The 26,614-nt window shown below is 40.8% G+C and overlaps 1 protein-coding gene across 3 annotated transcripts in view; it reads right to left on the reverse strand.

The window, feature by feature from the left end:
• Window positions 1–239: 239 nt before the first annotated feature.
• Window positions 240–26,614, reverse strand: part of LOC143486818 (uncharacterized) — a 159,751-nt gene continuing 133,376 nt past the window's right edge. For all 3 annotated transcript variants that reach the window (XM_076986284.1, XM_076986283.1, XM_076986275.1), the window contains one exon: window positions 240–537. In XM_076986284.1, the coding sequence (XP_076842399.1) occupies window positions 369–537 (169 nt within the window). In that variant the 3' untranslated portion in view covers window positions 240–368. The remainder of the gene's footprint in view (window positions 538–26,614) is intronic.

The raw sequence follows: 26,614 nt of genomic DNA on the forward strand, positions 1-26,614 counted from the left end.
ACAACCTTACTGCCAGCACGTAGTCTAGTTGTGTTTCGTTTGAGTTGGCCTGCTGCTCCACACCCTCCAAACACACTCCAAACACCCTCAACACAATCTCTACACACACTCCACACTCTCTACCCACTCGCCAAACACCCTCCAAACTCTCAAAACACAATCTCTTCACACCCTCCACACACGCCCCCCACACATTATGTTGTTGCTTAAATTGATCTACAAAAAACGCAAGGCAAAACTGATTTGCTCATATTGTAAATTTAATTATCCATAATAATTTTGGATTCATAATATGTTTGGCAATACTGAATAAGTATGCAAATATGAAAGTTGTACTTTCATAGCAACAAACTAAACAGAAATGATGTTTAGTTTGGTTTCCTCAAGGTGAACTTTGGAGACATAAAGACCTCCACCTCACACAGGCTCAGAGTGCCGTTTCCTGGCAGCACTACAGTCACGTAGCGACCCTCTAGAGTCCTCTGGCACTCAAAAAGTTTGGTCTGTCCAGCAGGGATGGAGGTCACGACAGCACAGCTGAAGAACCAGGGAGAAGAGAGAATCACGTTTCAAACTTACTTCAACTTTGAATGCTGGCAGCTATTACAAATTGCTTTTCTGAGCAAAAATGGCATGAGTGTCTCTGCGGTCAGTAAATAAAAACCACCGCATGGTCTGGCTGTAATGGCTAATCAATAAACTTCTCTTAAGAAATACAATAGTTCTCTCTGCCTGTCAGTTATCAAGAACTATAAAATCCAAATATAGCCGCAAGCGGCGATTGGCGGGTTCACACAAAAAAAGGCAAAAAAGCCCAAAGGGTCTTTTAGACCAACAAATTGGCCTCTTGGCCTCAATAGGCAAAAAGAAGCCCAATAGGTCCTTTAGACCCAAAAGTGAATAGAAGCTGTTTGAGTGGAAAAAATGCATAAGTAAATCAATGTGACAAAACATTCAATTCAACTGAGGCACTAAAGGCCCAAAAGGATCAAAATAATGTGTATTGGCAAAATGATTCAGATCACAGAACTAAATCACATGCTGAGATCAGCTTTGTGTGCATTTGTGTGGTGTTTCATGTGAGCAATTGTTTTCAGTCAGTTTCGGTGTTTGGCCACTAGATGGAGCCCAAGTACTATCATACTGATATCTCATTAATCTCAGTAATGCAATGACATTTTGGTGAATTAAAAGGTTCATTTCTGGTCAGGCAGTGCACTTTTTGTTATGAGATGTAATTGCAATGTTGTAGACCTCATTGATCTGAATCATACAAGCCCCATTACTTGTCTGTATTCTGCATAACAAGATTGCTGCGTGAGTTTTTATGATTTCTCAGGTTTTTGGGTACTGTAGCGCCTCCGACAGGCCAATTTGAAACAAACGTGGCCTACCTCACAAGGACCTCAGTGTATAAAAGCCTTTCAAATTGGGAGTTGATCACTTACATGGTTTATGAGTTATAGCAATAAAGGTCATTTATGGCATGACCAGAAGGATATAATGGGAAAATGGACCAATCAGACAAATAAAAATGCAACATTTTTTCCATATTTAGTTAACTACAGTGTCTACAGATTATGCCTATGCCATTTTTGCCATCATTGGATCAAATTCCTAGGACTAGTTCTTAAAGAGCTATTTTCAAACAATTGATGAATGTGACAAAAGTATGCATTTTTTAATAGGACTTGTAATTGCAAAGTTGTCAGGTCTACTGCAAGGTATAAAAAGAAACAAGTTGCATGTTCCTAAGTGAAAATTTGAAGGAGTTATTCATGATTTTCACAAACAGCGCCACCTAGTGGCCAAATGTTTCAACACTGCACAGTATGACACATAGTCCTGGGATATGCACAGTGATGAGGTTTCATGTTGATTGGCCAATGGTAAGTCTGTCAAATGGCCAATTAATTCAAATAAAAATTAATTGGCTCATGGCGGCCATGTTTTTTGAGTGATGAGGTCATCATTGTGTGCCTTGATACCACTTGGGCCCCTGATGATGCCTGTAAAGTTTGGGCTTGATGTGACTAATGGTTTCTGAGAAACAAATTTCCCCATGTTATAGCGCCCCCTATTGGACAATCGTGGCCAGCTTTGACCTGTGACCTCTGAGTCATGTGCCCTAACAACTGATAAATTTTCATAAAGATAGGTCAAAGCATTGCTGAGATATAGCTGCTGAAGTCAATTTGGCCACGCCTCAGAGCTATTGATTGACATGTGACAACCAGACTGTATACCAATGTCACAGTTTTGTTGATGTTCCTTGATAATGAGATTCTTGTGAATATTTTGACACCAAGATTGTGGTGATCAGATGAAAAACCAGGGACTAGTATGAAAAAGTAGGTTTTGCATATTATGCAAATTAGCAAAAATCTAAGTAGGCGGAGCTTAATGGTTCTTGAGGCTTTTTTGTTTGTCTGGAGCCAAGGAATGCACCTGAAGTGGAATTTTGTTTCTACGACCTACGGGGTGGGAGATATGAACCCAAACGCAAAATGCTGCGCTATAGCGCCACCATGAGGCCAATTTGGGTGTCTGTACTTAAGCACGGTCCCGCAAACAGACTACACCAGTCTGCCAAGTTTGGTGTCCCTGGGCCTTACGGTTTAGGCTGCAGTATGCGTTTTATGCGGAGAAAAATAATAATAAATATAGCCGCAAGCGGCGATTGGCGGGTTCACACAAAAAAAGGCAAAAAAGCCCAAAGGGTCTTTTAGACAAACAAATTGGCCTCTTGGCCTCAATAGGCAAAAAGAAGCCCAATAGGTCCTTTAGACCCAAAAGTGAATAGAAGCTGTTTGAGTGGAAAAAATGCATAAGTAAATCAATGTGACAAAACATTCAATTCAACTGAGGCACTAAAGGCCCAAAAGGATCAAAATAATGTGTATTGGCAAAATGATTCAGATCACAGAACTAAATCACATGCTGAGGTCAGCTTTGTGTGTGGTGTTTCATGTGAGCAATTGTTTTCAGTCAGTTTCGGTGTTTGGCCACTAGATGGAGCCCAAGTACTATCATACTGATATCTCATTAATCTCAGTAATGCAATGACATTTTGGTGAATTAAAAGGTTAATTTCTGGTCAGGCAGTGCACTTTTTGTTATGAGATGTAATTGCAATGTTATAGACCTCATTGATCTGAATCATACAAGCCCAATTACTTGTCTGTATTCTGCATAACAAGATTGCTGCGTGAGTTTTTATGATTTCTCAGGTTTTTGGGTACTGTAGCGCCTCCGACAGGCCAATTTGAACCAAACTTGGCCTACCTCACAAGGACCTCAGTCTATAAAAGCCTTTCAAATTGGGAGTTGATCACTTACATGGTTTATGAGTTATAGCAATAAAGGTCATTTATGGCATGGCCAGAAGGATATAATGGAAAAATTGACCAATCAGACAAATAAAAATGCAATATTTTTTCCTTATTTAGTTAACTACAGTGTCTACAGATTATGCCTATGCCATTTTTGCCATCATTGGATCAAATTCCTAGGACTAGTTCTTAAAGAGCTATTTTCAAACAATTGATGAATGTGACAAAAGTATGCATTTTTTAATAGGACTTGTAATTGCAAAGTTGTCAGGTCTACTGCAAGGTATAAAATGAAACAAGTTGCATGTTCCTAAGTGAAAATTTGGAGGAGTTATGTATGATTTTCACAAATAGCGCCACCTAGTGGCCAAATGTTTCAACACTGCACAGCATGACACATAGTCCTGGGATATGTACAGTGATGAGGTTTGATGTTGATTGGCCAATGGTAAGTCTGTCAAATGGCCAATTAATTCAAATAAAAATTAATTGGCTCATGGCGGCCATGTTTTTTGAGTGATGAGGTCATCATTGTGTGCCTTGATACCACTTGGGCCCCTGATGATGCCTGTAAAGTTTGGGCTTGATGTGACTAATGGTTTCTGAGAAACAAATTTCCCCATGTTATAGCGCCCCCTATTGGACAATCGTGGCCAGCTTTGACCTGTGACCTCTGAGTCATGTGCCCTAACAACTGATAAATTTTCATAAAGATAGGTCAAAGCATTGCTGAGATATAGCTGCTGAAGTCAATTTGGCCACGCCTCAGAGCTATTGATTGACATGTGACAACCAGACGGTATACCAATGTCACAGTTTTGTTGATGTTCCTTGATAAGGAGATTCTTGTGAATATTTTGACACCAAGATTGTGGTGATCAGATGAAAAACCAGGGACTAGTATAAAAAAGTAGGTTTTGCATATTATGCAAATTAGCAAAAAATCTAAGTAGGCGGAGCTTAATGGTTCTTGAGGCTTTTTTGTTTGTCTGGAGCCAAGGAATGCACCTGAAGTGGAATTTTGTGTCTAGGACCTACGGGGTGGGAGATATGAATCCAAACGCAAAATGCTGCGCTATAGCGCCACCATGAGGCCAATTTGGGTGTCTGTACTTAAGCACGGTCCCGCAAACAGACTACACCAGTCTGCCAAGTTTGGTCTCCCTGCGCCTTACGGTTTAGGCTGCAGTATGCGTTTTATGCGGAGAAAAATAATAATAATAAATATAGCCGCAAGCGGCGATTGGCGGGTTCACACAAAAAAAGGCAAAAAAGCCCAAAGGGTCTTTTAGACCAACAAATTGGCCTCTTGGCCTCAATAGGCAAAAAGAAGCCCAATAGGTCCTTTAGATCCAAAAGTGAATAGAAGCTGTTTGAGTGGAAAAAATGCATAAGTAAATCAATGTGACAAAACATTCAATTCAACTGAGGCACTAAAGGCCCAAAAGGATCAAAATAATGTGTATTGGCAAAATGATTCAGATCACAGAACTAAATCACATGCTGAGATCAGCTTTGTGTGCGTTTGTGTGGTGTTTCATGTGAGCAATTGTTTTCAGTCAGTTTCGGTGTTTGGCCACTAGATGGAGCCCAAGTACTATCATACTGATATCTCATTAATCTCAGTAATGCAATGACATTTTGGTGAATTAAAAGGTTCATTTCTGGTCAGGCAGTGCACTTTTTGTTATGAGATGTAATTGCAATGTTATAGACCTCATTGATCTGAATCATACAAGCCCCATTACTTGTCTGCATTCTGCATAACAAGATTGCTGCGTGAGTTTTTATGATTTCTCAGGTTTTTGGGTACTGTAGCGCCTCCGACAGGCCAATTTGAACCAAACTTGGCCTACCTCACATGGACCTCAGTGTATAAAAGCCTTTCAAATTGGGAGTTGATCACTTACATGGTTTATGAGTTATAGCAATAAAGGTCATTTATGGCATGGCCAGAAGGATATAATGGAAAAATTGACCAATCACACAAATAAAAATGCAACATTTTTTCCATATTTAGTTAACTACAGTGTCTACAGATTATGCCTATGCCATTTTTGCCATCATTGGATCAAATTCCTAGGACTAGTTCTTAAAGAGCTATTTTCAAACAATTGATGAATGTGACAAAAGTATGCATTTTTTAATAGGACTTGTAATTGCAAAGTTGTCAGGTCTACTGCAAGGTATAAAAAGAAACAAGTTGCATGTTCCTAAGTGAAAATTTGGAGGAGTTATGCATGATTTTCACAAATAGCGCCACCTAGTGGCCAAATGTTTCAACACTGCACAGTATGACACATAGTCCTGATATATGCACAGTGATGAGGTTTCATGTTGATTGGCCAATGGTAAGTCTGTCAAATGGCCAATTAATTCAAATAAAAATTAATTGGCTCATGGCGGCCATGTTTTTTGAGTGATGAGGTCATCATTGTGTGCCTTGATACCACTTGTGCCCCTGATGATGCCTGTAAAGTTTGGGCTTGATGTGACTAATGGTTTCTGAGAAACAAATTTCCCCATGTTATAGCGCCCCCTATTGGACAATCGTGGCCAGCTTTGACCTGTGACCTCTGAGTCATGTGCCCTAACAACTGATAAATTTTCATAAAGATAGGTCAAAGCATTGCTGAGATATAGCTGCTGAAGTCAATTTGGCCACGCCTCAGAGCTATTGATTGACATGTGACAACCAGACTGTATACCAATGTCACAGTTTTGTTGATGTTCCTTGATAATGAGATTCTTGTGAATATTTTGACACCAAGATTGTGGTGATCAGATGAAAAACCAGGGACTAGTATAAAAAAGTAGGTTTTGCATATTATGCAAATTAGCAAAAAATCTAAGTAGGCGGAGCTTAATGGTTCTTGAGGCTTTTTTGTTTGGCTTGAGCCAAGGAATCCATCAGAAGTGGAATTTTGTTTCTAGGCCCTACGGTTTGGGAGATATGGACCAAAACGCAAAATGGTGCGCTATAGCGCCACCATCAGGCCAATGTGGGTCTCTGTGCTTAAGCACGGTCCCGCAAACAGACTACACCAGTCTGCCAAGTTTGGTCTCCCTGGGCCTTACGGTTTAGGCTGCAGTATGCGTTTTATGCGGAGAAAAATAATAATAATAATAAGAAAGAAGAAAAAACCTAACAATAACAATAGGTTTCCCACACTACGTGTGTGAACCCTAATAAGAAAGAAAAATCCGAGCAATAACAATAGGTTTCCCACACTATGTGTGTGAACCCTAATAAATATAGCCGCAAGCGGCGATTGGCGGGTTCACACAAAAAAAGGCAAAAAAGCCCAAAGGGTCTTTTAGACCAACAAATTGGCCTCTTGGCCTCAATAGGCAAAAAGAAGCCCAATAGGTCCTTTAGATCCAAAAGTGAATAGAAGCTGTTTGAGTGGAAAAAATGCACAAATAAATCAATGTGACAAAACATTCAATTCAACTGAGGCACTAAAGGCCCAAAAGGATCAAAATAATGTGTATTGGCAAAATGATTCAGATCACAGAACTAAATCACATGCTGAGATCAGCTTTGTGTGTGTTTGTGTGGTGTTTCATGTGAGCAATAGTTTTCAGTCAGTTCTGGTGTTTGGCCACTAGATGGAGCCCAAGTACTACCATACTGATATCTCATTAATCTCAGTAATGCAATGACATTTTGGTGAATTAAAAGGTTCATTTCTGGTCAGGCAGTGCACTTTTTGTTATGAGATATAATTGCAATGTTATAGACCTCATTGATCTGAATCATACAAGCCCCATTACTTGTCTGTATTCTGCATAACAAGATTGCTGCGTGAGTTTTTATGATTTCTCAGGTTTTTGGGTACTGTAGCGCCTCCGACAGGCCAATTTGAAACAAACGTGGCCTACCTCACAAGGACCTCAGTGTATAAAAGCCTTTCAAATTGGGAGTTGATCACTTACATGGTTTATGAGTTATAGCAATAAAGGTCATTTATGGCATGACCAGAAGGATATAATGGGAAAATGGACCAATCAGACAAATAAAAATGCAACATTTTTTCCATATTTAGTTAACTACAGTGTCTACAGATTATGCCTATGCCATTTTTGCCATCATTGGATCAAATTCCTAGGACTAGTTCTTAAAGAGCTATTTTCAAACAATTGATGAATGTGACAAAAGTATGCATTTTTTAATAGGACTTGTAATTGCAAAGTTGTCAGGTCTACTGCAAGGTATAAAAAGAAACAAGTTGCATGTTCCTAAGTGAAAATTTGAAGGAGTTATTCATGATTTTCACAAACAGCGCCACCTAGTGGCCAAATGTTTCAACACTGCACAGTATGACACATAGTCCTGGGATATGCACAGTGATGAGGTTTCATGTTGATTGGCCAATGGTAAGTCTGTCAAATGGCCAATTAATTCAAATAAAAATTAATTGGCTCATGGCGGCCATGTTTTTTGAGTGATGAGGTCATCATTGTGTGCCTTGATACCACTTGGGCCCCTGATGATGCCTGTAAAGTTTGGGCTTGATGTGACTAATGGTTTCTGAGAAACAAATTTCCCCATGTTATAGCGCCCCCTATTGGACAATCGTGGCCAGCTTTGACCTGTGACCTCTGAGTCATGTGCCCTAACAACTGATAAATTTTCATAAAGATAGGTCAAAGCATTGCTGAGATATAGCTGCTGAAGTCAATTTGGCCACGCCTCAGAGCTATTGATTGACATGTGACAACCAGACTGTATACCAATGTCACAGTTTTGTTGATGTTCCTTGATAATGAGATTCTTGTGAATATTTTGACACCAAGATTGTGGTGATCAGATGAAAAACCAGGGACTAGTATGAAAAAGTAGGTTTTGCATATTATGCAAATTAGCAAAAATCTAAGTAGGCGGAGCTTAATGGTTCTTGAGGCTTTTTTGTTTGTCTGGAGCCAAGGAATGCACCTGAAGTGGAATTTTGTTTCTACGACCTACGGGGTGGGAGATATGAACCCAAACGCAAAATGCTGCGCTATAGCGCCACCATGAGGCCAATTTGGGTGTCTGTACTTAAGCACGGTCCCGCAAACAGACTACACCAGTCTGCCAAGTTTGGTGTCCCTGGGCCTTACGGTTTAGGCTGCAGTATGCGTTTTATGCGGAGAAAAATAATAATAATAACTAGGACTAGTATGAAAATGACAAGTTATATATATTTGATAATAGTGAAAAAGTGGTACATTTTTGCAAAGCACATGTAATTAGAAAGTTGCTAGGAATTCTGCATACAATCATATGAGTGCAAGCATTTCTTGATAAGTGAAAATATGTAGGAGAAATTCTGGATTTTCTAGTATAGCGCCACCTAGTGGTGCAATTCCCTTCTAACATGAGTATGTCTTAGAGGGTGTGTACATGAACATACCATGTCAGTTTCATGTGTATGTACCTATGGTAAGTCTGTCAAATGGCCAATTAATTCAAATAAAAATTAATTAGCTCATGGCGGCCATGTTTTTTGAGTGATGATGTCATCCATGTGTGCCTTGATACCACTTGGGCCCCTGATGATGCGTGTAAAGTTTTGGCTCGATGTGACCAACGGTTTCTGAGATACAGTTTTTCCCATGTTATAGCGCCCCCTATTGGACAATCGTGGCCAGCTTTGACCTGTGACCTTTGAATCATGTGCTCTAACAACTGATAAATTTTCATGAAGATTGGTCAAAGCATTGCTGAGATATAGCTGCTGAAGTCAATTTGGCCACGCCTCAAAGCTATTGATTGACATGTGACAACCAGACTGTATACCAATGTCACAGTTTTGTTGATATTCCTTGATAATGAGATTCTTGTGAATGTTTTGACACCAAGATTGTGGTGATCAGATGAAAAACCAGGGACTAGTATAAAAAAGTAGGTTTTGCATATTATGCAAATTAGCAAAAAATCTAAGTAGGCGGAGCTTAATGGTTCTTGAGGCTTTTTTGTTTGTCTGGAGCCAAGGAATGCACCTGAAGTGGAATTTTGTTTCTAGGACCTACGGGGTGGGAGATATGAACCCAAACGCAAAATGCTGCGCTATAGCGCCACCATCAGGCCAATTTGGGTGTCTGTACTTTAGCACGGTCCCGCAAACAGACTACACCAGTCTGCCAATTTTGGTCTACCTGGGCCTTACGGTCTAGGCTGCAGTATGCGTTTTATGCGGAGAAAAATAATAATAAGAAATATAGCCGCAAGCGGCAATTACGGGGTCCAAGCTGAGGTTTGGCAAGATTTGCGCACCCACTGGTACATCATGTAAAGGTATTTGAAATGTATATGAAAGTATATGAAGCACGTTCGTGAATGAAGTGCCTGCTAAAAAAACAGAATCTAAATTGCAGCTTTTAAAACTTATGGTGGTGTGCTGCCCGGCGCGGAATTCGAACCGCCATTGTCCACATGCATTGTGGCCGGGAGCACCTTGCTCTACCCATTGAGCTAATGGGCCTGACCCGATTACAGGCTCAACTCTAGCTCTTTTGAGGAAAAGAATGACCTTTGCATCAGCATGCATGTTCAGCATGGAAAATGAAAATATTCACAGTACAACCATTTGTGGTGGTTTGTAACAAGTTTGGAGTTATTTGGGCAATCGGTGTGGGCAGGAGAGTTTTTTGGCCGTTATAGCGCCACCTAGGTGTGCATGTCTGCCAAAATGTATGTGCAGGTCTAGACACCCAATAGGTACATGTGTGTGAAATTTGGAGTGAATACGTGAAAGCATGCCTGAGATACAGCAGAATATGTGGATTTTTGGCGAAGAATTTTTTTACCTTTGACTTGTGAGGCATGTGGCCACGCCCATGTGTGGAAATGTGCACTTTTGCTCTGCTAGAATCAAAGTTCAGAGTCTTCTGAACATTTTGATACCACATATGTGCATGTATGTGAAAAATCCAGGTACTAGTTCGCGCTCAAAAATGTGTGTGTATTTGCATATTATGCAAATTAGCTCGAAATGTAAGGGGCGGAGCTAATAGCTTCAAATTTATTTTTTGTAGAATGGAAGATGACTGATCAGATGCAATTGGAATTTTTTGTTTATGACATACGGTGTAGGCGTGACAATTTTTTGCGCTCTATAGCGCCACCTATGGGCGGATCGAGCTGGCGTGTTGCGCCTGAGTAGCAGAGAGGAGTACTACAAGTTGGCCAAAGGAGAAGTCTGTAGGTGTTACGGATTAGGCTGCACGATGCATTTTAGCGGACTGAAAGCTGATTGGTCGATAGCGGCGGCCATATTGGACATATGATGGTGCAGGTCAAGGACCTGTGCCGTAGGTGCATATAGATGATGCGTACCAAGTTTGGAGTTATTTGGCCAATCGGTGTGGGCAGGAGAGTTTTTTGGCCGTTATAGCGCCACCTAGGTGTGCATGTCTGCCAAAATGTATGTGCAGGTCTAGACACCCAATAGGTGCATGTATGTGAAATTTGGTGTGAATACGTGAAAGCATGCCTGAGATATAACAGAATATGTGTATTTTTGGCGAAGGATTTTTTGACCTTTGACTTTTGAGGTATGTGGCCACGCCCATGTGCAGAAATGTGAACTTTTGCTCTGCTAGAATTAAAGTTCAGAGTCTTGTGAGCGCCTGGATACCACATATGTGCATGTATGTGAAAAATCCAGGGACTAGTTCGCGCTCAAAAATGTGTGCGTATTTGCATGTTATGCAAATTAGCTCGACATGTAAGGGGCGGAGCATATGGCTTCAATGAAACTTTTTTTAGATGAGCACATGCCTGATCAGATGAAGTTTACATTTTGTCTCTAGGACATACGGTTTAGGAGAAACACCTGTTTAAACTTTTTCATGCGTTTGTGTGCGCTATAGCGCCACCTATGGTCGGATCGGGCTGGCGTGTTGCGCCTGAGTAGCGGAGAGGAGTACTACAACTTGGCCAAAGGAGAAGTCTGTAGGTCTTACGGTTTAGGCTGCACAACGCGTTTTAGCGGAGAAAAAGAATAATAATAATAATAATAATAAATATAGCCGCAAGCGGCAATTACGGGGTCCAAGCTGAGGTTTGGCAAGATTTTGCACCCACTGGCACAACATTATGTAAAGCTTTATGAAATGTACATGAAAGTATATGAAGCACGTTCGTGAATGAAGTACCTGCTCAAAAAACAGAATCGAAATGACAGCTTTTTAAACTTATGGTGGAATACTGCCCAACGTGGGATTCGAACCCCCGTTGTCCACGTGTATTGTGGCTGGGAGCACATTGCTCTACCCATTGAGCTAATGGGTCTGACTGGATTACAGGATCAACTCTAACTCTTTTGAGGAAAAGAATGACCTTTGATCTGCATGCATGTTCAGCATAGAAAATGAAAATATTCACAGTACAACCATTTGTGGATGGATTTGGCACAAACTTGGCAGATATCACCTCAGTGGTCTTCTGAATGTGTCTGTCCATTTTCATAACAATCAGACATTATATAGGGGAGTTTTTGAAATATGCAGTTCATATGTCATGACGGTACCATTGTGATGCATATGAAAAATAATAAATTGCAAGAATCTTAGAATTTGTTCCACCAGTTTTGTATTTCACATGCTGCTGGATATTATAATATGTGATTTGAGGTGATGGAGTGAAAATCCTAGGACTAGTATGAAAAGTGTAAATTATATGTATTGGATTATACACAAAAATCTGTACTTTTTTGCAAAGCACTTGCAATTACAAAGTTGTTAGTGATTTTGCATAGAATCATATGAGATCATGATTGTCCTTCTACATGAAAGCATGTAGGAGTAATTCAGGAATTTCTAGTATAGCGCCACCTAGTGGTGCAATTCCCGTCATACTTTGATATGTATTAGAGGGTGTGTAGATGAACATAATATGTGAGTTTCATGTTGATTGGCATATGATAAGCTTGTGAAAGGTGTACTGAAAGCTGATTGGTCGATAGCGGCGGCCATATTGGACATATGATGGTGCAGGTCAAGGACCTGTGTCATAGGTGCATATAGATGATGCGTACCAAGTTTGGAGTTATTTGGCCAATCGGTGTGGGCAGGAGAGTTTTTTGGCCGTTATAGCGCCACCTAGGTGTGCATGTCTGCCAAAATGTATGTGCCGGTCTAGACACCCAATAGGTACATGTGTGTGAAATTTGGTGTGAATCTGTCAAAGCATGCCTGAGATACAGCAGAATATGTGCATTTTTGGCGAAGGATTTTTCGACCTTTGACTTGTGAGGCATGTGGCCACGCCCATGTGCAGAAATGTGCACTTTGGCTCCATAACAATTAAAGTTCAGACTCTTGTGAGCGCCTGGATACCACATATGTGCATGTATGTGAAAAATCCAGGGACTAGTACGCGCTCAAAAATGTGTGTGTATTTGCATATTATGCAAATTAGCTCGACATGTAAGGGGCGGAGCATATAGCTTCAATGGAACTTTTTTTAGATGAGCTCATGCCTGATCAGATGCAGTTTGAATTTTATCTCTAGGACATACGGTGTAGGAGAAACACCTGTGTAAACTTTTTCATGCGATTTTGTGCGCTATAGCGCCACCTATGGTCGGATCGGGCTGGCGTGTTGCGCCTGAGTAGCGGAGAGGAGTACTACAAGTTGGCCAAAGGAGAAGTCTGTAGGACTTACGGTTTAGGCTGCACGACGCGTTTTAGCGGAGAAAAAGAATAATAATAATAATAATAATAATCAGAACAATTACAATAGGGTTCCAGCACCGCTGGTGCTTGGACCCCTAAATATAGCCGCAAGCGGCGATTGGCGGGTTCACACAAAAAAAGGCAAAAAAGCCCAAAGGGTCTTTTAGACAAACAAATTGGCCTCTTGGCCTCAATAGGCAAAAAGAAGCCCAATAGGTCCTTTAGACCCAAAAGTGAATAGAAGCTGTTTGAGTGGAAAAAATGCATAAGTAAATCAATGTGACAAAACATTCAATTCAACTGAGGCACTAAAGGCCCAAAAGGATCAAAATAATGTGTATTGGCAAAATGATTCAGATCACCGAACTAAATCACATGCTGAGGTCAGCTTTGTGTGCGTTTGTGTGGTGTTTCATGTGAGCAATTGTTTTCAGTCAGTTTCGGTGTTTGGCCACTAGATGGAGCCCAAGTACTATCATACTGATATCTCATTAATCTCAGTAATGCAATGACATTTTGGTGAATTAAAAGGTTCATTTCTGGTCAGGCAGTGCACTTTTTGTTATGAGATGTAATTGCAATGTTATAGACCTCATTGATCTGAATCATACAAGCCCCATTACTTGTCTGTATTCTGCATAACAAGATTGCTGCGTGAGTTTTTATGATTTCTCAGGTTTTTGGGTACTGTAGCGCCTCCGACAGGCCAATTTGAACCACACTTGGCCTACCTCACAAGGACCTCAGTCTATAAAAGCCTTTCAAATTGGGAGTTGATCACTTACATGGTTTATGAGTTATAGCAATAAAGGTCATTTATGGCATGGCCAGAAGGATATAATGGAAAAATTGACCAATCAGACAAATAAAAATGCAACATTTTTTCCTTATTTAGTTAACTACAGTGTCTACAGATTATGCCTATGCCATTTTTGCCATCATTGGATCAAATTCCTAGGACTAGTTCTTAAAGAGCTATTTTCAAACAATTGATGAATGTGACAAAAGTATGCATTTTTTAATGGGACTTGTAATTGCAAAGTTGTCAGGTCTACTGCAAGGTATAAAAAGAAACAAGTTGCATGTTCCTAAGTGAAAATTTGGAGGAGTTATGCATGATTTTCACAAATAGCGCCACCTAGTGGCCAAATGTTTCAACACTGCACAGTATGACACATAGTCCTGGGATATGCACAGTGATGAGGTTTCATGTTGATTGGCCAATGGTAAGTCTGTCAAATGGCCAATTAATTCAAATAAAAATTAATTGGCTCATGGCGGCCATGTTTTTTGAGTGATGAGGTCATCATTGTGTGCCTTGATACCACTTGGGCCCCTGATGATGCCTGTAAAGTTTGGGCTTGATGTGACTAATGGTTTCTGAGAAACAAATTTCCCCATGTTATAGCGCCCCCTATTGGACAATCGTGGCCAGCTTTGACCTGTGACCTCTGAGTCATGTGCCCTAACAACTGATAAATTTTCATAAAGATAGGTCAAAGCATTGCTGAGATATAGCTGCTGAAGTCAATTTGGCCACGCCTCAGAGCTATTGATTGACATGTGACAACCAGACTGTATACCAATGTCACAGTTTTGTTGATGTTCCTTGATAATGAGATTCTTGTGAATATTTTGACACCAAGATTGTGGTGATCAGATGAAAAACCAGGGACTAGTATAAAAAAGTAGGTTTTGCATATTATGCAAATTAGCAAAAAATCTAAGTAGGCGGAGCTTAATGGTTCTTGAGGCTTTTTTGTTTGTCTGGAGCCAAGGAATGCACCTGAAGTGGAATTTTGTTTCTACGACCTACGGGGTGGGAGATATGGACCAAAACGCAAAATGCTGCGCTATAGCGCCACCATCAGGCCAATGTGGGTCTCTGTACTTTAGCACGGTCCCGCAAACAGACTACACCAGTCTGCCAAGTTTGGTCTCCCTGGGCCTTACGGTTTAGGCTGCAGTATGCGTTTTATGCGGAGAAAAATAATAATAATAAATATAGCCGCAAGCGGCGATTGGCGGGTTCACACAAAAAAAGGCAAAAAAGCCCAAAGGGTCTTTTAGACCAACAAATTGGCCTCTTGGCCTCAATAGGCAAAAAGAAGCCCAATAGGTCCTTTAGACCCAAAAGTGAATAGAAGCTGTTTGAGTGGAAAAAATGCATAAGTAAATCAATGTGACAAAACATTCAATTCAACTGAGGCACTAAAGGCCCAAAAGGATCAAAATAATGTGTATTGGCAAAATGATTTAGATCACAGAACTAAATCACATGCTGAGATCAGCTTTGTGTGCGTTTGTGTGGTGTTTCATGTAAGCAATTGTTTTCAGTCAGTTTCGGTGTTTGGCCACTAGATGGAGCCCAAGTACTATCATACTGATATCTCATTAATCTCAGTAATGCAATGACATTTTGGTGAATTAAAAGGTTCATTTCTGGTCAGGCAGTGCACTTTTTGTTATGAGATGTAATTGCAATGTTATAGACCTCATTGATCTGAATCATACAAGCCCCATTACTTGTCTGCATTCTGCATAACAAGATTGCTGCGTGAGTTTTTATGATTTCTCAGGTTTTTGGGTGCTGTAGCGCCTCCGACAGGCCAATTTGAACCAAACTTGGCCTACCTCACAAGGACCTCAGTGTATAAAAGCCTTTCAATTTGGGAGTTGATCACTTACATGGTTTATGAGTTATAGCAATAAAGGTCATTTATGGCATGGCCAGAAGGATATAATGGAAAAATTGACCAATCAGACAAATAAAAATGCAACATTTTTTCCATATTTAGTTAACTACAGTGTCTACAGATTATGCCTATGCCATTTTTGCCATCATTGGATCAAATTCCTAGGACTAGTTCTTAAAGAGCTATTTTCAAACAATTGATGAATGTGACAAAAGTATGCATTTTTTAATAGGACTTGTAATTGCAAAGTTGTCAGGTCTACTGCAAGGTATAAAAAGAAACAAGTTGCATGTTCCTAAGTGAAAATTTGGAGGAGTTATGCATGATTTTCACAAATAGCGCCACCTAGTGGCCAAATGTTTCAACACTGCACAGTATGACACATAGTCCTTGGATATGCACAGTGATGAGGTTTCATGTTGATTGGCCAATGGTAAGTCTGTCAAATGGCCAATTAATTGAAATAAAAATTAATTGGCTCATGGCGGCCATGTTTTTTGAGTGATGAGGTCATCATTGTGTGCCTTGATACCACTTGGGCCCCTGATGATGCCTGTAAAGTTTGGGCTTGATGTGACTAATGGTTTCTGAGAAACAAATTTCCCCATGTTATAGCGCCCCCTATTGGACAATCGTGGCCAGCTTTGACCTGTGACCTCTGAGTCATGTGCCCTAACAACTGATAAATTTTCATAAAGATAGGTCAAAGCATTGCTGAGATATAGCTGCTGAAGTCAATTTGGCCACGCCTCAGAGCTATTGATTGACATGTGACAACCAGACTGTATACCAATGTCACAGTTTTGTTGATGTTCCTTGATAATGAGATTCTTGTGAATATTTTGACACCAAGATTGTGGTGATCAGATGAAAAACCAGGGACTAGTATAAAAAAGTAGGTTTTGCATATTATGCAAATTAGCAAAAAATCTAAGTAGGCGGAGCTTAATGGTTCTTGAGGCTTTTTTGTTTGTCTGGAGCCAAGGAATGCACCTGAAGTGGAATTTTGTTTCTACGACCTACGGGGTGGGAGATATGGACCAAAACGCAAAATGCTGCGCTATAGCGCCACCATCAGGCCAATGTGGGTCTCTGTACTTTAGCACGGTCCCGCAAACAGACTACACCAGTCTGCCAAGTTTGGTCTCCCTGGGCCTTACGGTCTAGGCTGCAGTATGCGTTTTATGCGGAGAAAAATAATAATAATAAATATAGCCGCAAGCGGCAATTACGGGGTCCAAGCACAGGGTATGGGCAGCATCTGGCACGCCTGAGATGCGTAAGCATGTGTGTGTAATCACTGGGTAGGTATGGGTGAAGCAATGTGTATATGAAACCTATAGGTAGGCCATTGCATGTGTGTGCATGTGTAAGAAAGATGTAGGGGTAATTCAGGAAATTCTAGTATAGCGCCACCTAGTGGTGCAATTCCCGTCATACTTGAGTATGTCTTAGAGGGTGTGTAGATGAACATAATATGTGAGTTTCATGTTGATTGGCATATGATAAGCTTGTGAAATGTGAACTGAAAGCTGATTGGTCGATAGCGGCGGCCATATTGGACATATGATGGTGCAGGTCAAGGACCTGTGTCATAGGTGCATATAGATGATGCATACCAAGTTTGGAGTTATTTGGCCAATCGGTGTGGGCAGGAGAGTTTTTTGGCTGTTATAGCGCCACCTAGGTGTGCATGTCTGCCAAAATGTATGTGCCGGTCTAGACACCCAATAGGTACATGTGTGTAAAATTTGGGGTGAATACATGAAAGTATGCCTGAGATACAGCAGAATATGTGGATTTTTGGCGAAGGAATTTTCTACGCTTGACTTGTGATGCATGTGGCCAAGCCCATGTGCAGAAATGTGCACTTTGGCTCCATAACAATTAAAGTTCAGACTCTTGTGAGCGCCTGGATACCACATATGTGCATATATGTGAAAAATCCAGGGACTAGTATGCGCTCAAAAATGTAAGCAAATTTGCATATTGTGCAAATTAGCTCGACATGTAAGGGGCGGAGCATATGGCTTCAATGGAACTTTTTTTAGATGAGCTCATGCCTGATCAGATGCAGTTTACATTTTGTCTCTAGGACATACGGTTTAGGAGAAACACCTGTGTAAACTTTTTCATGCGTTTGTGTGCGCTGTAGCGCCACCTATGGGCGGATCGTGCTGGCGTGTTGCACCTGAGTAGCGGACAGGAGTACTACAAGTTGGCCAAAGGAGAAGTCTGTAGGTCTTACGGTTTAGGCTGCACAACGCGTTTTAAGGCAGAAAAAAAATTGGCATATGAAAAGCTTGTGAAAGGTGTACTGAAAGCTGATTGGTCGATAGCGGCGGCCATATTGGACATATGATGGTGCAGGTCAAGGACCTGTGTCATAGGTGCATATTGATGATGCGTACCAAGTTTGGAGTTATTTGGCCAATCGGTGTGGGCAGGAGAGTTTTTTGGCCGTTATAGCGCCACCTAGATGTGCATGTCTGCCAAAATGCATGTGCAGGTCTAGACACCCAGTAGGTACATGTGTGTGAAATTTGGTATGAATACGTGAAAGAATGCCTGAGATATAGCAGAATATGTTGATTTTTGGCGAAGGAATTTTCTACGCTTGACTTGTGATGCATGTGGCCACGCCCATGTGCAGAAATGTGCACTTTGGCTCCATAATAATTAAAGTTCAGACTCTTCTGAGCGCCTGGATATCACATATGTGCATGTATGTGAAAAATCCAGGGACTAGTATGCGCTCAAAAATTTGTGCAAATTTGCATATTATGCAAATTAGCTCGACATGTAAGGGGCGGAGCATATGGCTTCAATGGAACTTTTTTTAGATGAGCACATGCCTGATCAGATGAAGTTTACATTTTGTCTCTACGACATACGGTTTAGGAGAAACACCAGTTTAAACTTTTTCATGCGTTTTTGTGCGCTATAGCGCCACCTATGGTCGTATCGGGCTGGCGTGTTGCGCCTGAGTAGCGGAGAGGAGTACTACAAGTTGGCCAAAGGAGAAGTCTGTAGGTCTTACGGTTTAGGCTGCACGACGCGTTTTAGCGGAGAAAAAGAATAATAATAATAATAAATATAGCCGCAAGCGGCGATTGGCGGGTTCACACAAAAAAAGGCAAAAAAGCCCAAAGGGTCTTTTAGACCAACAAATTGGCCTCTTGGCCTCAATAGGCAAAAAGAAGCCCAATAGGTCCTTTAGACCCAAAAGTGAATAGAAGCTGTTTGAGTGGAAAAAATGCACAAGTAAATCAATGTGACAAAACATTCAATTCAACTGAGGCACTAAAGGCCCAAAAGGATCAAAATAATGTGTATTGGCAAAATGATTCAGATCACAGAACTAAATCACATGCTGAGATCAGCTTTGTGTGCGTTTGTGTGGTGTTTCATGTGAGCAATTGTTTTCAGTCAGTTTTGGTGTTTGGCCACTAGATGGAGCCCAAGTACTATCATACTGATCTCATTAATCTCAGTAATGCAATGACATTTTGGTGAATTAAAAGGTTCATTTCTGGTCAGGCAGTGCACTTTTTGTTATGAGATGTAATTGCAATGTTATAGACCTCATTGATCTGAATCATACAAGCCCCATTACTTGTCTGCATTCTGCATAACAAGATTGCTGCGTGAGTTTTTATGATTTCTCAGGTTTTTGGGTACTGTAGCGCCTCCGACAGGCCAATTTGAACCAAACTTGGCCTACCGCACAAGGACCTCAGTGTATAAAAGCCTTTCAAATTGGGAGTTGATCACTTACATGGTTTATGAGTTATAGCAATAAAGGTCATTTATGGCATGGCCAGAAGGATATAATGGAAAAATTGACCAATCAGACAAATAAAAATGCAACATTTTTTCCTTATTTAGTTAACTACAGTGTCTACAGATTATGCCTATGCCATTTTTGCCATCATTGGATCAAATTCCTAGGACTAGTTCTTAAAGAGCTATTTTCAAACAATTGATGAATGTGACAAAAGTATGCATTTTTTAATAGGACTTGTAATTGCAACGTTGTCAGGTCTACTGCAAGGTATAAAAAGAAACAAGTTGCATGTTCCTACGTGAAAATTTGGAGGAGTTATGCATGATTTTCACAAATAGCGCCACCTAGTGGCCAAATGTTTCAACACTGCACAGTATGACACATAGTCCTGGGATATGCACAGTGATGAGGTTTCATGTTGATTGGCCAATGGTAAGTCTGTCAAATGGCCAATTAATTCAAATAAAAATTAATTGGCTCATGGCGGCCATGTTTTTTGAGTGATGAGGTCATCATTGTGTGCCTTGATACCACTTGGGCCCCTGATGATGCCTGTAAAGTTTGGGCTTGATGTGACTAATGGTTTCTGAGAAACAAATTTCCCCATGTTATAGCGCCCCCTATTGGACAATCGTGGCCAGCTTTGACGTGTGACCTCTGAGTCATGTGCCCTAACAACTGATAAATTTTCATAAAGATAGGTCAAAGCATTGCTGAGATATAGCTGCTGAAGTCAATTTGGCCACGCCTCAGAGCTATTGATTGACATGTCACAACGACACTGTATGCAAATGTAACAATTTTGTTCAAATTTATAGATAATGAGATTCTTCTGAATATTTTGACACCAAGATTGAACAAATCCGATGAAAAACCAGGGACTAGTATAAAAAAGTAGGTTTTGCATATTATGCAAATTAGCAAAAAATCTAAGTAGGCGGAGCTTAATGGTTCTTGAGGCTTTTTTGTTTGTCTGGAGCCAAGGAATGCACCTGAAGTGGAATTTTGTTTCTAGGACCTACGGGGAGAGAGATATAGACCAAAACACAAAATGCTGCGCTATAGCGCCACCATCAGGCCAATGTGGGTCTCTGTACTTTAGCACGGTCCCGCAAACAGACTACACCATTCTGCCAAGTTTGGTCTCCCTGGGCCTTACGGTCTAGGCTGCAGTATGCGTTTTATGCGGAGAAAAATAATAATAATAATAAGAAAGAAAAATCCGAGCAATAACAATAGGTTTCCCACACTATGTGTGTGAACCCTAAATATAGCCGCAAGCGGCGATTACGGGGTCCAAGCTGAGGTTTGGCAAGATTTTGCACCCACTGGCACAACATTATGTAAAGCTTTATGAAATGTACATGAAAGTATATGAAGCACGTTCGTGAATGAAGTACCTGCTCAAAAAACAGAATCAAAATGGCAGCTTTTTAAACTTATGGTGGAATACTGCCCAACGTGGGATTCGAACCCCCGTTGTCCACGTGCATTGCGGCTGGGAGCACATTGCTCTACCCATTGAGCTAATGGGTCTGACTGGATTACAGGCTCAACTCTAACTCTTTTGAGGAAAAGAATGACCTTTGATCTGCATGCATGTTCAGCATAGAAAATGAAAATATTCACAGTACAACCATTTGTGGATGGATTTGGCACAAACTTGGCAGATATCACCTCAGTGGTCTTCTGAATGTGTCTGTCCATTTTCATAACAATCAGACATTATATAGGGGAGTTTTTGAAATATGCAGTTCATATGTCATGACGGTACCATTGTGATGCATATGAAAAATATTAAATTGCAAGAATCTTAGAATTTGTTCCACCAGTTTTGTATTTCACATGCTGCTGGATATTATAATATGTGATTTGAGGTGATGGAGTGAAAATCCTAGGACTAGTATGAAAAGTGTAAATTATATGTATTGGATTATACACAAAAATCTGTACTTTTTTGCAAAGCACTTGCAATTACAAAGTTGTTAGTGATTTTGCATAGAATCATATGAGATCATGACTGTCCTTCTACATGAAAGCATGTAGGAGTAATTAAGGAATTTCTAGGATAGCGCCACCTAGTGGTGCAATTCCCGTCATACTTTGATATGTATTAGAGGGTGTGTAGATGAACATAATATGTGAGTTTCCTGTTAATTGGCATATGATAAGCTTGTGAAAGGTGTACTGAAAGCTGATTGGTCGATAGCGGTGGCCATATTGGACATATGATGGTGCAGGTCAAGGACCTGTGTCATAGGTGCATATAGATGATGCGTACCAAGTTTGGAGTTATTTGGCCAATCGGTGTGGGCAGGAGAGTTTTTTGGCCGTTATAGCGCCACCTAGGTGTGCATGTCTGCCAAAATGTATGTGCCGGTCTAGACACCCACTAGGTACATGTGTGTGAAATTTGGAGTGAATACATGAAAGTATGCCTGAGATACAGCAGAATATGTGGATTTTTGGCGAAGGAATTTTCTACGCTTGACTTCTGATGCATGTGGCCACGCCCATGTGCAGAAATGTGCACTTTGGCTCCATAACAATTAAAGTTCAGACTCTTCTGAACGCATGGATACCACATATGTGCATGTATGTGAAAAATCCAGGGACTAGTACGCGCTCAAAAATGTGTGCGTATTTGCATATTATGCAAATTAGCTCCACATGTAAGGGGCGGAGCATATGGCTTCAATGGAACTTTTTTTAGATGAGCACATGCCTGATCAGATGAAGTTTACATTTTGTCTCTAGGACATACGGTTTAGGAGAAACACCTGTTTAAACTTTTTCATGCGTTTGTGTGCGCTATAGCGCCACCTATGGTCGGATCGGGCTGGCGTGTTGCGCCTGAGTAGCGGAGAGGAGTACTACAAGTTGGCCAAAGGAGAAGTCTGTAGGTCTTACGGTTTAGGCTGCACAACGCGTTTTAGCGGAGAAAAAGAATAATAATAATAATAAATATAGCCGCAAGCGGCAATTACGGGGTCCAAGCGCAGGGTATGGGCACCATCTGGCACGCCTGAGATGCGTAAGCATGTGTGTGTAATCACTGGGTAGGTATGGGTGAAGCAATGTGTATATGAAACCTATAGGTAGGCCATTGCATGTGTGTGCATGTGTAAGAAAGATGTAGGGGTAATTCAGGAAATTCTAGTATAGCGCCACCTAGTGGTGCAATTCCCGTCATACTTGAGTATGTCTTAGAGAGTGTGTAGATGAACATAATATGTGAGTTTCATGTTGATTGGCATATGATAAGCTTGTGAAATGTGAACTGAAAGCTGATTGGTCGATAGCGGCGGCCATATTGGACATATGATGGTGCAGGTCAAGGACCTGTGTCATAGGTGCATATAAATGATGCGTACCAAGTTTGGAGTTATTTGGCCAATCGGTGTGAGCAGGAGAGTTTTTTGGCCGTTATAGCGCCACCTAGGTGTGCATGTCTGCCAAAATGTATGTACCGGTCTAGACACCCAATAGGTACATGTGTGTGAAATTTGGAGTGAATACATGAAAGTATGCCTGAGATACAGCAGAATATGTGGATTTTTGGCGAAGAAATTTTCTACGCTTGACTTGTGATGCATGTGGCCACGCCCATGTGCAGAAATGTGCACTTTGGCTCCATAACAATTAAAGTTCAGACTCTTGTGAGCGCCTGGATACCACATATGTGCATGTATGTGAAAAATCCAGGGACTAGTACGCGCTCAAAAATGTGTGCAAATTTGCATATTATGCAAATTAGCTCGACATGTAAGGGGCGGAGCATATGGCTTCAATGGAACTTTTTTTAGATGAGCACATGCCTGATCAGGTGAAGTTTACATTTTGTCTCTAGGACATACGGTTTAGGAGAAACACCAGTTTAAACTTTTTCATGCGTTTTTGTGCGCTATAGCGCCACCTATGGTCGGATCGGGCTGGCGTGTTGCGCCTGAGTAGCGGAGAGGAGTACTACAAGTTGGCCAAAGGAGAAGTCTGTAGGTCTTACGGTTTAGGCTGCACAACAAGTTTTAAGGCAGAAAAAAAATTGGCATATGAAAAGCTTGTGAAAGGTGTACTGAAAGCTGATTGGTCGATAGCGGCGGCCATATTGGACATATGATGGTGCAGGTCAAGGACCTGTGTCATAGGTGCATATAGATGATGCGTACCAAGTTTGGAGTTATTTGGCCAATCGGTGTGGGCAGGAGAGTTTTTTGGCCGTTATAGCGCCACCTAGGTGTGCATGTCTGCCAAAATGTATGTGCCGGTCTAGACACCCAATAGGTACATGTGTGTGAAATTTGGAGTGAATACATGAAAGTATGCCTGAGATACAGCAGAATATGTGGATTTTTGGCGAAGGAATTTTCTACGCTTGACTTGTGATGCATGTGGCCACGCCCATGTGCAGAAATGTGCACTTTGGCTCCATAACAATTAAAGTTCAGACTCTTGTGAGCGCCTGGATACCACATATGTGCATGTATGTGAAAAATCCAGGGACTAGTACGCGCTCAAAAATGTGTGGGTATTTGCATATTATGCAAATTAGCTCGACATGTAAGGGGCGGAGCATATAGCTTCAATGGAACTTTTTTTAGATGAGCTCATGCCTGATCAGATGCAGTTTGAATTTTATCTCTAGGACATACGGTGTAGGAGAAACACCTGTGTAAACTTTTTCATGCGTTTTTGCGCGCTATAGCGCCACCTATGGTCGGATCGGGCTGGCGTGTTGCGCCTGAGTAGCGGAGGGGAGTACTACAAGTTGGCCAAAGGAGAAGTCTGTAGGTCTTACGGTTTAGGCTGCACAACGCGTTTTAGCGGAGAAAAAGAATAATAATAATAAATATAGCCGCAAGCGGCAATTGGCGGGTTCACACACGAATAGGCCACTTGGCTTCAATAGGCAATAGACCCAATAGGTCCTTTAGACCCAAAAGAAGCTGTTTGAGTGGAAAAAATGCACAAATAAATCAATGTGCAAAAAAATGTTCAATTGGGGCACTAAAGGCCCAAAAGGATCAAAATAATGTGTATTGGCAAAATGATTCAAATCACAGAACTAAATCACATGCTGAGATCAGCTTTGTGTGTGTTTTTGTGTGGTGTTTCATGTGAGCAATAGTTTTCAGTTCGTTTCAATGTATGGCCACTAGATGGAGCCCAAGTACTACCATACTGATATCTCATTAATCTCAGTAATGCAATATGACATTTTGGTGAATTAAAAGGTTCATTTCTGGTCAGGCAGTGCACTTTTTGTTATAAGATGCAATTGCAATGTTATATAACTTATTGATCTGGATCATACAAGACCAATTACTTGTCTGTATTCTGCATAACAAGATTGCAGCATGAGTTTTTATGTTTTCTTAGTTTTTTGGGTACTGTAGCGCCCCCGACAGGCCAATTTGAACCAAACTTGGCATGCCTCACAAGGACTTCAGGATATAAAAGCCTTTCAAATTGGGAGTTGATTGCATACATGGTTTATGAGTTATAGCAATATAGGTCATATATGGCATGGCCACAATGATATAATGGGAAAATGGACCAATCAGAAAAATAAAAATCCAAAATTTTTTTAATCACTTTTTACCTACAGAGTCTACTGATTATGCTCATAGCAATTTTGCCATAATTGGATCAAATTCCTATGACTAGTTCTTAAAGAGCTATTTTCAAACAATTGATGAATGTGACAAAAGTATGCATTTTTTAATAGGACTTGTAATTGCAAAGTTATCAGGTCTACTGCAAGGAATAAAAAGAAACAAGTTGCATGTTCCTAAGTGAAAATTTGGAGGAGTTATGCATGATTTTCACAAATAGCGCCACCTAGTGGCCAAATGTTTTAAAACTGCACAGCATGACACATAGTCCTGGGATATGCACAGTGGTGAGGTTTCATGTTGTTTGGCCAATGGTAAGTCTGTCAAATGGCCAATTAATTCAAATAAAAATTAATTGGCTCATGGCGGCCATGTTTTTTGAGTGATGATGTCATCATTGTGTGTCTTGATATCACTTGGGCCCCTGATGATGCCTGTAAAGTTTTGGCTTGATATGACTTATGGTTTCTGAGATACAGTTTTTCCCATGTTATAGCGCCCCCTATTGGACAATCGTGGCCAGCTTTGACGTATGACCTCGTAGTCATGTGCCCTAACAACGGTTAAAATTTTATGAAGATCGGTCAAAGCGTTGCTGAGATATGGCTGTTTAAGTAAATTTAGCCACGCCTTGGAGCTATTGATTGACATGTGACAACCAGACTGTATGCAAATCTCAAAATGTTTTTAAGCAACTTTGATAATGAGACTCTCCTGAATATTTTGACACCAAGGTTGTGGTGATCGGATGAAAAACCAGGGACTAGTACAAAAAAGTAGGTTTTGCATATTATGCAAATTAGCAAAAAATCTAAGTAGGCGGAGCTTAATGGTTCTTGAGGCTTTTTTGTTTGGCTTGAGCCAAGGAATCCATCAGAAGTGGAATTTTGTTTCTAGGCCCTACGGTTTGGGAGATATGGACCAAAACGCAAAATGGTGCGCTATAGCGCCACCATCAGGCCAATGTGGGTCCCTGTCTCTATTTCTCTCATTGCACACCTGCTGCACCTTGCTGGCAAGTTTGGTCTTTCTGGGCCTTACGGTCTAGGCTGCAGTATGCGTTTTACAGGGGGAAAAATAATAATAATAATAAGAAGAAAAATCTCAGCAATTACAATAGGTTTCCCACACTACGTGTGTGAACCCTAATAAGAAGAAAAAAAAAGAAGAAAAATTCGAGCAATTACAATAGGTTTCCCACACTACGTGTGTGAACCCTAAAAAGAAGAAAAAAGAAAAATCCTAGCAATTACAATAGGGTTCCCACACTATGTGTGTGAACCCTAAATATAGCCGCAAGCGGCAATTGGCGGGTTCACACACGAATAGGCCACTTGGCTTCAATAGGCAATAGACCCAATAGGTCCTTTAGACCCAAAAGAAGCTGTTTGAGTGGAAAAAATGCACAAATAAATCAATGTGCAAAAACATTTTCAATTGGGGCACTAAAGGCCCAAAAGGATCAAAATAATGTGTATTGGCAAAATGATTCAAATCACAGAACTAAATCACATGCTGAGA

The sequence above is a fragment of the Brachyhypopomus gauderio genome, chromosome 2 (genome assembly GCF_052324685.1).
Source record: "Brachyhypopomus gauderio isolate BG-103 chromosome 2, BGAUD_0.2, whole genome shotgun sequence".
NCBI classification, from domain to species: Eukaryota; Metazoa; Chordata; class Actinopteri; order Gymnotiformes; family Hypopomidae; genus Brachyhypopomus; species Brachyhypopomus gauderio.